The sequence below is a fragment of the Botrytis fragariae genome, assembly GCF_013461495.1.
Source record: "Botrytis fragariae strain BVB16 chromosome Unknown tig00000255, whole genome shotgun sequence".
NCBI classification, from domain to species: domain Eukaryota; kingdom Fungi; phylum Ascomycota; class Leotiomycetes; order Helotiales; family Sclerotiniaceae; genus Botrytis; species Botrytis fragariae.
Window position 1 is genome coordinate 731,493 of NW_023501004.1, and position 12,662 is coordinate 744,154.

General features: G+C 42.3%; 1 protein-coding gene across 1 annotated transcript; it reads left to right on the plus strand.

Moving 5' to 3' along the window:
• Window positions 1–9,134: 9,134 nt before the first annotated feature.
• Window positions 9,135–11,293, plus strand: Bfra_012001 (putative methyltransferase protein; the record flags this gene model as incomplete). The annotated part of the gene is made up of 8 exons (XM_037342323.1): window positions 9,135–9,166; window positions 9,348–9,462; window positions 9,528–9,685; window positions 9,759–9,827; window positions 9,885–10,028; window positions 10,094–10,516; window positions 10,662–10,686; window positions 11,111–11,293. 8 exons carry the CDS (start codon window positions 9,135–9,137, stop codon window positions 11,291–11,293), a joined length of 1,149 nt encoding a protein of 382 aa, XP_037187981.1.
• Between the last annotated feature and the right edge of the window lie 1,369 nt (window positions 11,294–12,662).

The window sequence follows — 12,662 nt, forward strand, 5'->3', positions numbered from 1 at the left end:
TTATGTGAAAGATGGAAGGGGAGAGAGATCTTAAAGCTAAAAGTCCTCATCGATCCCGCGGTATCCTTTTTTGATTAATGTATTTACCTCAACAAAACAAAGGAGCAAGTTAGTCATCGGAATGAAGAGCATGAGGAAGGATAAGTGTGGCATGAATTTGTGGGGTTGGCTTTCCATACCCTCTTCAAATGATGGATGAAATGCATGCAAAAACCATTTCCTATTAACCGTGCTATCTTGACGTATTATCTGATTCCTATAATTTATGACAACGAGAGGATCCATGACAAGCAAAACATCCAATATATCACTACCCACCATGTAACTATCGTATTCAATTATTATGATGGAGACGAGGAAACAGCAGAAATCTTGGACAGGGACACAGTACGTCAAAGTACGTGAAAAGAGGGGCATAGTTGATTCACTTGATATCACAACATGGGTTTGAAACAACAGACGACACGCCATATTGCATCTGAAGAATCTTTTTCCGAAGAACCGGTTCGGGTCCGAAGTATAAACCAGTGAGACGATTTGCGATGCTTCTCATCCCCCAGCGACGCAGCCGTCAGAAAGGTAGTGCATTATCAATTCCACTTGGAACATATTCGTCACTTATGACGAGAATGACCATATTGACGTGTCTTCTTCCCTTGACCAGGACGCCTTTTATGACAAAGTTATTAATATTTGCTGTACCACACTGCAGCCGCGCCCCATTTGAGGGTTTTCAGCAGAAGCTCAGAGATTGTGGAAATGCGCAAGACGATCCAAAGCTTCATGGTCACTGTAAGCGACGACCAGAAAGTCGGATCGAGATGCCCATTGTTCATGACGGGAAGTAGAAGCCACGTGTGAGCCAGCGGTGCAGAAGGTGACTTGGCGTAGACCCGAGTGTTTGTTCCTGCTGTCTCGTTTTGGAAAACCTCACATGTTCTATTGTAAGCGGTGAGACGTCAGTCTTAGAACAGAGATGGAGTATTATTTGAGATCATCCAAAATTGTTTATCTGTACTGCGTAAGCCGGAAGATGAGTCAGATGGAAGGTCGCCGATACTCACTTTGATGATTATTCTAGACGCTTGGAAGTCGGTTAACAGGTGAGCATAAGTCCGAGGATATGGATTCATCTTGCATGGATAAATATATTATTCTGCATGCTTTGGAGAATATTCTCCAAGGAGAGATCCACGTGGCTGTAGCAAACGGGGATAAAATCCCCACATTGCCCGATAGGTTGGCTATCTCCGTTGTCTGTAGATTATAAAGAAAAGCGTGGGGGTATCAGAGACGAAAGTTTATCGTTTCTGACATACATTGCATGGTAGGGATACAACGCTTCCTACAATTAGTCGGAATTCTGCAAGAAAATTCATATATATTGTTCGTATAGTACCAGTATCCATGCACTGGATGGTTGGGCATTAGATTGGTTGCATGTAAGATTGAATATGATGTACATTGGAGAAGTATCCTCGGTCCGGGTTGCTCTCTCAGCTGGTAACCTCGGGGAAAGAGTTTGCTCCGGTAGTGCTAATGGATGGTTACACCAGATGCAGGGCTGAATGACAATGCTGACATTTCACCGTATTCTCCCCTTGGCTAAGCGCGGTGCGAACCGACCATCGCGGACTGACATGCCGAGCATGCACCAATTGGAAGATATACGTGCAGCCACACCAATTAGATACGCCACCAGCTTCTGTGCATAATAGGCGGATTCTAGATTTGTTATGGCGACCAATCGTATATTTTTGAAGGGCGAACATTAGACCGGCTGACTCTTGAAGTACCTTCAACAGGGATAAGATTCCTTCCGTACCAGAGTGTCGGTATTGTATAGTAACCAATCACAAGATAGTCTAGGGTTATATCTGATGACACGAATAAGAAAACCTCTTTTTTGATTTACTGTCTCCATACGAGAAGTGGACGTGCTAGGGTATCTCAGAATGATAATAGTGTGATACTCAATTGGGACATGATTGAAGAAACTGGGAGGCTAGGGTGGAAGTGTCGTATTGCATGCTGGCACGAAGCAATTCCAGATACCTGGTACTGCCAATCAGATTTTTTTTAACCGGGAATCCATTGGTGAGGTATGGCCAGAAATTAGGTCGCATTTCTTGGGTTCTTTATCCAACTGTTGGTGCCGGAAGTGAGGGATCAAGCAGCGACCAATGAATTTGTTGAGCAGTACACTCTATCACTTCAGCATGTGATCACTGGATTAATCTTACGATTGCACTCCGACCGGTGCTTTACATGCTCGTTTTCAGGGAAGAGAACGTTACACCATCAAAAAGAGTGAAGATAATATTTGAAATGTTTTGGTCCATCGAGTGCCTTGGAACCCTGGCTTGGCGATGCGGGAGGCTGCATATGTAGAAAAGGACTAGATATGATACTCTCGCAGCCTTACAGTCGAGTCTGTCCGGTTTCAGTTATATTACATTATGTTCTAGAGCTGCCATTTGAGACAATATTGTTGTGGGGAATGATTCAAGAGAAGAAAGAAAGAATGTGATCAACGCCCCTGACACAAATTTTGTACAATATATTCTGAGACATCAAGTCGAGCAATTGGGATTGTTGTCGGATCTCAACTATTCCCTTCATGTAATACTCATTAGCCAGAAGTATTGTTCGACGGAATACAGACCCAGCTCCATGGTCTTTGAACAGTATATCCCTGTTGGATTTGAATCCACCTTCTTCCAAGATTGATTATGATTCAAAGCTTCTCCAAAGAACGACATCCTGAAACGAAATAGCTTGCACCCTGTGGATTAGATTGGTGGTAGGTACGAGTATTATTCGTCTTCATCCATACAAGACATGATTGCTTTGAAGGCGCCGATTGTGACGTTTGACAGGATGGTGTACTATGTTGTAGAATGATCCAGTGGCTAGTTTTCATTATTTCTTTTGTTCTTTTTCTCCTCAATATGGATTCTCGAATTCTCAACACGTATAATTATCCATGACACGTTTCCAAGCCCAAAATAATGGTTAGAATTTGGAGCTTTTTGGAGGTAGCAAGTCAAGTGCTGTAGATTGATTGGATGGTGTTGACAAGAGATGACAAGCTGAGCAGAGAATTGTGGGCTTGATTGACTCGAATTAAGACAAGGCTTTGATAACCAAGAGTTCGGTTGATCCTTCAAATTTTGTTAGAGCTCCCTACATCCAGGTCAGCGAGATCATCAGTCCGGCTGGGATTTTGATACCTCGGACGGTATCTCTTTCTAGTCGTCGGGTCGTCTATCTCCCGCTAATATATGGAACATTATGACATATCTGACTATATCGGATAAGGCGCCTCGCTCCTAAAAGGTGGGTGATTATAAGTAAGTGACGGTGGGTGGCCCATGTGACTACTTTCAAACACATTAACCCTGTACCGCAGGATCCTCCACATTAGTCGTTACCAAACTGTCGGGTCGTTCCGAAAAGTGGAGATAATTGGATTTACATGAATTCCCACTATTCTTGAGAAGGAAAGTGGGAGGAAGGAACGGGAAGGGAAGGGAAAGACCAAGATGGGTCTGGTCACTGATGGTTCGGATATTATAAGGAGTCCAGGTGAGAAAGTAGGTACTTTAGATTCATATAATGAAATTAATCGTTCAGGTGTATACGTGTGTCTTTACAGTAGTGTATTATTATTCCTTACCATATTCTATGTTGTGTCCTATGATAGCGAGCCTCAAAAGTGGTTGTTAAGAATGGACAGCCGAAGCCCGCTTTAGGGGCTACACGGCGAGATACGACGTGATGTAAAGAATATCACGCCCGAGTATAGGTATTGAAACATGGTATAACTGGTATAACTGGAAAGATGTGCATTATTGCTTTTGTTGAAGTCCGAGCGGTGTGATATGATAGTAAAATCTTACTTGTGATTGACTTTTCTGAGGGGGTTTATTGTCATCTTGACATCAAAATGTGTTTCTTCTCCACGGGTTCCCGCACTTTTGGCATGCATTACTCGCATCAAAGAGATCCATCGTATTCCGTGTTATCTTCACCACATTTCAGCTTTTGGAAGTGTGGAAATGAGGCTTACACCGACAAGCTCTTGTGAATTTCATCCAGGAATTTTTGGCCATGAATGAAACGTCCGCAGGGGGTAACCAGACTGCTGGAATTCGATAGAGTTCCTTTTCTCTGTGAAATGGCGGTAAGAAGAGTTTGCTTATGTTGTTCAAAGATGATTTGCTATTTTTCCCTGTAAGCGCTGACAGCTGTTGGTATTAGAAAGTAGCGCGCAATGCGATGTACGGCGTGACGCAAAGGTGCAGGTGAAATGTGAATGTTAGTGCCGATGATAGAACGAATTAGCACAAGGAGACTTGATAAGGTTCGAGCTTTGAACCATGATATAATCGCGATACATTAAATTTCATTTCCGGGATTCTCTCGCATCTATTTCCAGAAATGCATTCTGTTCGGTTCAGGTACAAGTGGAGAGTATGGTCAGCACGACGTCGAAAAAGGCAAATGTGAAGATTGAGTAAAGCTCTTGGTGTCTAGGAGGTTTGACTATTGGTCCTGAGAGCGTTAGTCTTCAGGGACGATCCAAAAAAAAGAAACGGTGGTTTCTAGGTAGGTACTGCCATAGGTCCGAAAAAGGTGGGAATACAAGATTATTGAAAGTTCATAATTTGGTTGGAGATGCTACCTAGGTATGTCTTGACTTCTGAGGCACAAGAGTGGGATGACCTTTTTTTTTTCAAAGTTTCTAAAGATATTTACCAGGTTTATTCTGGGAAAATATAGACAGAGTAGATAGAGGCCGGCAGAGAAAAGTCATCGATATCTTCTTCATCTAGAACGAAATTAAATTGGCAAGAGTATGGATAATATGGATAAGGTACCTGAAGATAACAAGAAGTATAACGTTACTAGATAGAGACTAGATAGATACCGAAATTGAGTATCAGCAACTATTATTATACGTTGCTGATATATATCTACCTAGATACATAGATAGATATTCTAATGTTATAACCTGTGGGCTCGTCGTCGAGTCAGTGAAAACCTTAAAAATGGTATATGCTAGCTTCATTAGTACCGGATAAATTCCACACGAAAAAGGATTATGCTTGCAAGGACCATGCAAAGATGTACAGATGTAAAAACGGAAAGTCGAGCCCTTGTGCTCCCACATCTTATAGAATCACCAAACTCTTACATTACTCTCGATCCACTAAATCACTGAACCATCGCAATGGGACCACTGCGAAACATTCTAGAGGGCTCACCAATATCCAATCATGTTAGTCTTACGTTCCAAGACGGAAATGATATCGAATTGAAAATCGATATTAATCTTCCGGGGATGGGGATCTGGTGTGGTGTGTAGGTGTGTGTAGGTGTGTGTATCTGTATATGTGTTTTACAACATGTGCAGCAACCTCAATGGAGAGGAACACATGGGATATTTGAGAGGAGGATGAATTGAACTCACTCTATTTCTTTGAATAGTTTACCATCTCACAGAATCACAACAATATTCCTGGATAAAACCAGACAAATGATGAATTAGTCTGTCATCGGTTATTGGTTGTACCAGTACGTATTCTGAACCTGTTGAGCATGTTGTCTCCCAATTTTGGTGCAAGCTGCAACGGGGATGTCATCGATATACTCGAGTATGATATCATTTCTTCATTCATCTTAGTATCTATGGAGCATTGCGAGGGTACACACATACCACCTATCAACTACATTACCTACATCCTAGGTACTTAACAGGTATCTCCTTAATTACACCAGAGCTCTGAGCCCAAGAACAGCATTAATTTTTCGGTAAGGTTCACACATTTTATCCGTGCATACCAAGGTACCGACCGACCTAATATACACTTCAATTGCACCCGCAGTGACTACATTATTTTACATCGTAATGATTTGATCCAATAATCTCAAGTCATTCTGTGTTCAATGTTCATCACCCTCTTGTTATCCACTCTTGTCAAGGTTTTAGCGGCGAAACTAATCCATTAACTGATTCCATCTCGCTCGCAAGATACACTCCGAATTCACCTAGTCAACCGGTAATTTCGTTAAGTATATTTACATCGTACCTATCAGACAAAACCATATAATGTAAGCAATTGAAGTACCGCCAAAAAGATGAATGAGAATTAGACATCTAAAATATCAGTATGCACAAGATTGCCAATGCTGTACAATGTTTCCGGGATTTCATGATCGAGAGCATCCGAGTTGGAAGGCTGTTGGTTTCTACTTTTCACGCAGTATCCAAAAAATCATAACCACCAACAATCATAACCACCAAGCAAGACATGAATAGTAGCTAGCTATTTAAGGGAGGAAGAATTAGTGAGACAAGGCTTGAACGGTAAGTTGTGCCGCTAATTTCATCCCGGCTCCGCCCACTTGGATCCTTGTGGTACAATCTTCCGATGCCTACCAGCATGGGACAAGGTGTAGATTGGTAGGGAACATGGAACGAAATGATTTAGCTTGATGCTTGTAATCTAGGGTACGATGTAGGTTTGGAACTTTGGAGGTCTGGTAGGGGATCAGGTGTGAGGGGAAATCATTGGAGAATAAGATAGATTGGAGATGACTGATTGGGGAATTGGAACGAACTTTAGATGAAAAATGTTGGATAAGCCACCAAAGAGTACTATGTACGAGAACCCTCGACCCAGGTCTGTAACGACGACCAGCAAGTAGCCAGCTGTTCTATGTAATTTAGGTCTAAATCAAGAAAGTCGATTCTAATCTTGTTAGTAAACTCAACTCAACATACATTCTGCATATAATAGCCCATATTTTAACCATATTTAGTACACTAATACACCACGATAATCGTAGAGTTTGTATTGTGCCTTGACAATTAATGTATGGTAGGCATTTGCTAGCTACTCATCTTCTCTGTGCCTCTCGTACAAATGCAACTGAGTGGCGTTGAGATTCTGTTTGGCAGAGGGAACCTTCTTGAATTTCTCAATGGTAGTAGCATTCATGGTATCAGACTTAGAATGACAACAACGATAGCTAAGAAAAGAGATATCTGCATGGTGGAGGTGGTGCTGGCGCTGGTGCTGGTGGTGAGTGAGTGAGTGAGTGAAGCGTTGTACACAATACAAGAAATACCAATACCAACAATATGTCTGTTGCCAAATACCCAATCAAGTAATCAATCTTTCTTTTTTGGAGACTCTACTAACCCCACTGATGATGACTTCGATCTCCCTATAAGTAGTGCAGGATTGTAGCCAGAAATATGCATTGCCATAGACCACGTTGTCTATTGAATTGCAGCTTCAATCTTTTCATCTTCTTTCCCCACGATTGATATCACAAGTACTCTTTTGCTAGACATCCCAACGTCTAGCACACCTTACTACCGAGCACGCACTTGCCGAATAACGACTACTATTACCAGCATCCCCCATCATCATTATTTATTACACTTTTTATATTCATTTCTTCCTTTTCTTGTACCAGAACCATTTCAAGAATCTCTGGGAAGAAAGTTGAGAATCAATTGCTGCTTCTAGCTCTTGCACCCTTCCTCCTTGATTGGCAATCTAGGCGTGGGACAATACACATCGTTGGCGGTGTCACACAACGATCGCACGGAAATAATTGAAGTACAGGACAGGACAGGACAGGACAGTAGTAACCTTGCAATCACTGCACACTGTACACTGTACACTGCACACTATACAGATCATAGTTCAGCAAACTATCGTACAAAAGGTTTCTACTCGAGGCCTTGGGAATACCACCTCAGAAATCCCATTTTGGAATACCACCTAGCAGAAGTGGGGGATGGAAGCAAAGTACCGCAACCAAAAACACAAAACAAGCTCTCCATCTCTACCCAGGTATACATACATCCATACATCCAAACATCCATACACACGCACGCACAGCCAATCCAATACCATACATTCGACTCGACCCAATATTACCTTCAAAACAGAACTTTCTGAAACTTCTTCCAGCTGTTCCGGAGCTTAGGACCATTCGAAATATGGATTGTTAGGATATTATTGGACTTTGAAAATTTGGGAACTGTCGATCATTGTCTTCCCCAAGGCCTACTATTTATGCCTGCAAGAATCAGGGTCGTTGTTTTCTAAATTCACTCTATCTTTCACTCATCTCATCTCGTCTCATCTCCAGCGCTCTGTCCTCTTTGAGCTCTGGTGGGTCTACCAAGTATTCAATTATAGAACACCGACCTACATCTCCTACCTACCCAGTAGAACTTTTCATAATCATATCGCAGCCAGATCCACAACCAAATATCCAACTGACAACCAAATACACAATTGACAACCAAACATCCAGCTCACAACCTGTCAATCATCGTCACCATCGTCATCAGTCTCTGCTATTTGCTCCCGTTGACTACCATTCTCCACCATCTATCACCAATTGTCAACATTGACCACCCATTTACCACCACAACCCACCACCACAGCCAACCACTGGACAAGCCATTGACACTTAATTCAACCCTTGAACCCTATCAAATTTACGAATTTGAACCCCAGAGCCGAGATATATCACTGGCATTAACATAATTCACGGGCGTTACCCGTTACCTGTACGCCCTAACTTAAAGAAAAAAGTTACTACAGACAGTTACGGCGAAGCACGACAGGGGCCATAAAAAAAAGTCAAAATAGCTTGCTTTACCGCCGCCAGGTAACTAACTAGTAAGAACAAGCTCGAACCCATAAGTAATTCAATCATAGTTTTGACACTACTACCACCAGTACCACAATTCCACGCGGCTCCTCTTTAGAACACCTAGATCAACATCATTCAAAAGCCATTTTTGTATTTCCATGAGACGCAGTCATATATCAGATTACTCAGGTCGCATACCAGAGTCAGCCAGCAGACAGGGAGCTCAGGAAGCAGACTACAGGCGATTTACTCCAGTAATATAGTGGCTGCATGGCAATCTACACCATTCGAAATCCCCTCAACATTTCCAATCGACTGGCACATACTGAAGAAGAATTCGACATCGGCATTTTAGTTTCGCATATAAAAGCTTCATCTATGCTACAAAGTTAGCAGAATAAGCACAGGCTGTTCGCGACAATAGATCTTGAACCGGAATTTCCTTGATGGTTGTTGCAATGGCCATGGCTAACAATGGGTACGTGCTTCTTTCTCCATTCCCCTCTGCTCTCAGAACCACTCCCTGGGTATCAGCAAAAGCTTTCGCACATGCCAATTGTATCGACAACTACTGAATGGGATTGTGGGCTGTATTCCCTCCGTTATTGCTGTCTACATCCCAGATTTTACGCATGCGCTGACAGAATTGAATAACATAGATCACTTTCTCCTGCCCCTCCTGCGGCTTTCCAAGAGCCCCCACCCGACTACATTGAAAATGGACGCCTATATCATGGACTGCATAAAGGAAAATACATGTTTCCTTGCGACGAGGTAAATGCGCCAGGTGCCGTTAGGTGGGATATTGCACACGACTAAATGCTAATATACATCTACAGGATGAGAAAGATCGGATGGATATATTTCACAAATTTTTCGAAGTCGCAATGGGAGGTGTATTACACTCCAGGAATACCACGTTCACGAACAATTATGATGGGCCACGAATTTTGGACTTAGGGACAGGTACCGGAATATGGGCGATTGATATGGCCGAGTAAGAATAAGATTTTGTCTCATTTGAGGCCATAAGTCTGCAAAACCAAGGGACTGACAACTTCGGTATATAGCAAATATGGTTCAGATATGGGTACAGGTGAAGTTCTCGGGCTTGACCTAGCTAGAATACAACCTCCAACGTAAGAATTCACGAATCCTTCCTTCCGAGCAATGTCATATACTAAGTATTACACCAGTATCCCCGAAAATTTACAATTTTTACAAAGAGACATAGAATCACCTTGGTGGGGACTCGAAGTTGAGTCGTGGGATATGGTTCATATACGGATGCTTTCCGGGAGCATTAACAGCTGGCCTGCATTATACCAAAAGGTCCGCAGGTAAGGCCTCTCCATCTCACCTCCCCTTCGACAATACATGACTTTGCCTAACACGATATTGTAAGGTATCTCAAGCCTCAGGTGGGCCGTTTCGAGCAGGTTGAAATAGATTTTACTCCTCGCTCGGATTTCGGGGACATTCCAGCCGACTCGGCGCTGGCTACATGGGCGCGGAACCTTTTCGAAGCTACTCGGCGCAATTTCCGACCTCTAGCTTACAATACCGAGATTCGAGCAATGCTTCAGAAAGAAGAGTTTCTCGATATTCAAGAAGAAGTGATACGAATTCCCCTCAATCCATGGCCCGATGATTCACAAGAAAAGGATGTTGCAAGATGGTACAATCTGGCCCTCACTCAGGGACTAGAAGCAATGACGCTTGGACCTATGCACAGAATATATGGGTGGACAAAAGATGATGTCACAAGGCTGATCACAGAAGTGAGGAGAGATATTTGCAATAGGAAAATTCGCGCATATAATAATTTGTGAGTATCTTCCTTCATGTTCAGATTCTCCGAGAATTTACCTGGGCATTCTTGAAATACTAAACATCTCGATTCGAACTCTCAATTTGACATTGCACTGCCTCATTGAGAGTATTAAGAGTTCACTAACTAATTTATAATTCAGGCATGTATGGACTGCACGCGCACCGGTCAAACCCCCTTCATAGACATCTTTGAGGTTTCAAAAGGTTGGAAATTACGAACGAAGACCGATTGGTCGATGTGGTTTGGATCAGCGAACTTTAAGTTTTTTTTCGGATATTGCGATCAATTTCAACTAGGGTTTTTGTCCAGCTTTTCGTACCGAACCTTGCCTTTCGGCCTGCCGCGCTTTTGAGGCTAGGACGGATGATCAACGAATTTTATGGGATGGAACTTTATGCGCATTATTGTTGGATGCGCGCGCATATTATATGCACCTTAAGCGCCTGCAAGAATACGGATCGTCATTGAGAGTTGTTGGGGATTTCATGTACCCACGGCTGATTGACCGAAACTGCTAGGTACATCCGCTAAGGATCATATGAGAGGACGGCGAAGTTTGGGTGGCAATCTGTACCTCAATTCTTATAGGACATTCAAGGGAAGGGGCGGACCGAAGCGTATAAGAAGTGTGGCGGGCATTGTCATGGATTGGCCCGAGTACAAACACAGCAGACTGTTGCTCCCAAGATTTCGGGTCAAGCTTGCCTAAAGCGTAGTGGAAAATGGGTTACACGAAGCCTTGGTAAAATTGAGAGGCGCAGCACGACATGAACCCGACAATTCTTAGACTGCATGCTACAGCATTTGGTAATTTAAAACACCAAATTAACTGTGGTTTCTGACGTGTTGGTTGTATGGTGGAAAATGAGGATAATAATGTGCTGGCCGTTGCACAACTCATGAAGGTTACATTTTTTAATTTCAACGGATGAGAAAGAACAATTGATTGGTCGATTTTGTCTCATCAGTAAAGATTCGAGATATGGTAGCGAGAGCCAACAATGAGAGCGCAGCCGACGCACGGAACATCAATAAATGTGCGTACATACACATACACACGCTTGCTCACTTCCCTCTTCTCACACTTCTTCCTCAACATTTTTTTAAAAAAAAGTTACAATTTCCGTATTTAGTATTGAAAAGTTTAGAAGGATTGGATGAACTTCTCAGTTGGTGGACACTGGGTACACGGTTAGAAGCAGACGATTAGCACGTACTCTACTTTTGGATTCGTCTGCAACTTTTTAACGATTATACCCCAATGCATTTTATGTTTTTACTTTATCCTTCCGTTCGGATGGGTTGATTCATTCGTTGGTTTTTTTGTCACGTGGGTTTGTTCAATTTTTCTCCAAATATATCAGCATAGGCAAGCATTGCATACCGATTTCTATTTATTTTTGATGATATCCCTCTTGCATTTTCATTTTCCAATTTTTTGTTGAAGATGATTTGGAATTCCAACAGCATATACCTACCGCACGTGCGTGCATGCATGCATAGAATCTGGCATGGATTGGATCGGGATTTGATTTGAAAATATGGATGGACGGATAGATGGATGGATGGCAGTAATGGACGAATGGATGAATGAAAAGACGGATCTATACATCCGATTAATCTTTTTTTCCTTTCACCTTTTGGTTACTCTACACTGGAGGGAATTATTGCATGTTTTTCTATCTATCTATCTATATCTGGGTACTTTACTTAACTTTGTAGATATATATACCTACCTATCATACCTATCACAGAGAGTACATGTAGATATACACACATAACCGGTACAGTAAGTGTTTATGATATCAGCCTATGTATCGCATATAAGAACCAATTAGGAAGAAGTGAACTTTTCTGTCTTGCGGCATGGTGGATTTTTCTATCTGTTGGAAAAAGTAGAATGGGAATTATGTTGGTGATGCCCTCAGGGTATGTATGTAATGTTGTATTTGGCATGTAGGTTCTGTATGGGTTTGTGGGTGTAAATGTATGATATAATACTCACGTACAATCAAACGTCCTGGTGCACTGATGCACTGGTATACTGTGCGTACAGAATGGAGTATGGGGAGTAGGGAACGTTGGTGTGAGATAGAATGTTCTCGGAACGCGCGATGATTTCGATCGGTGGATGCATGGA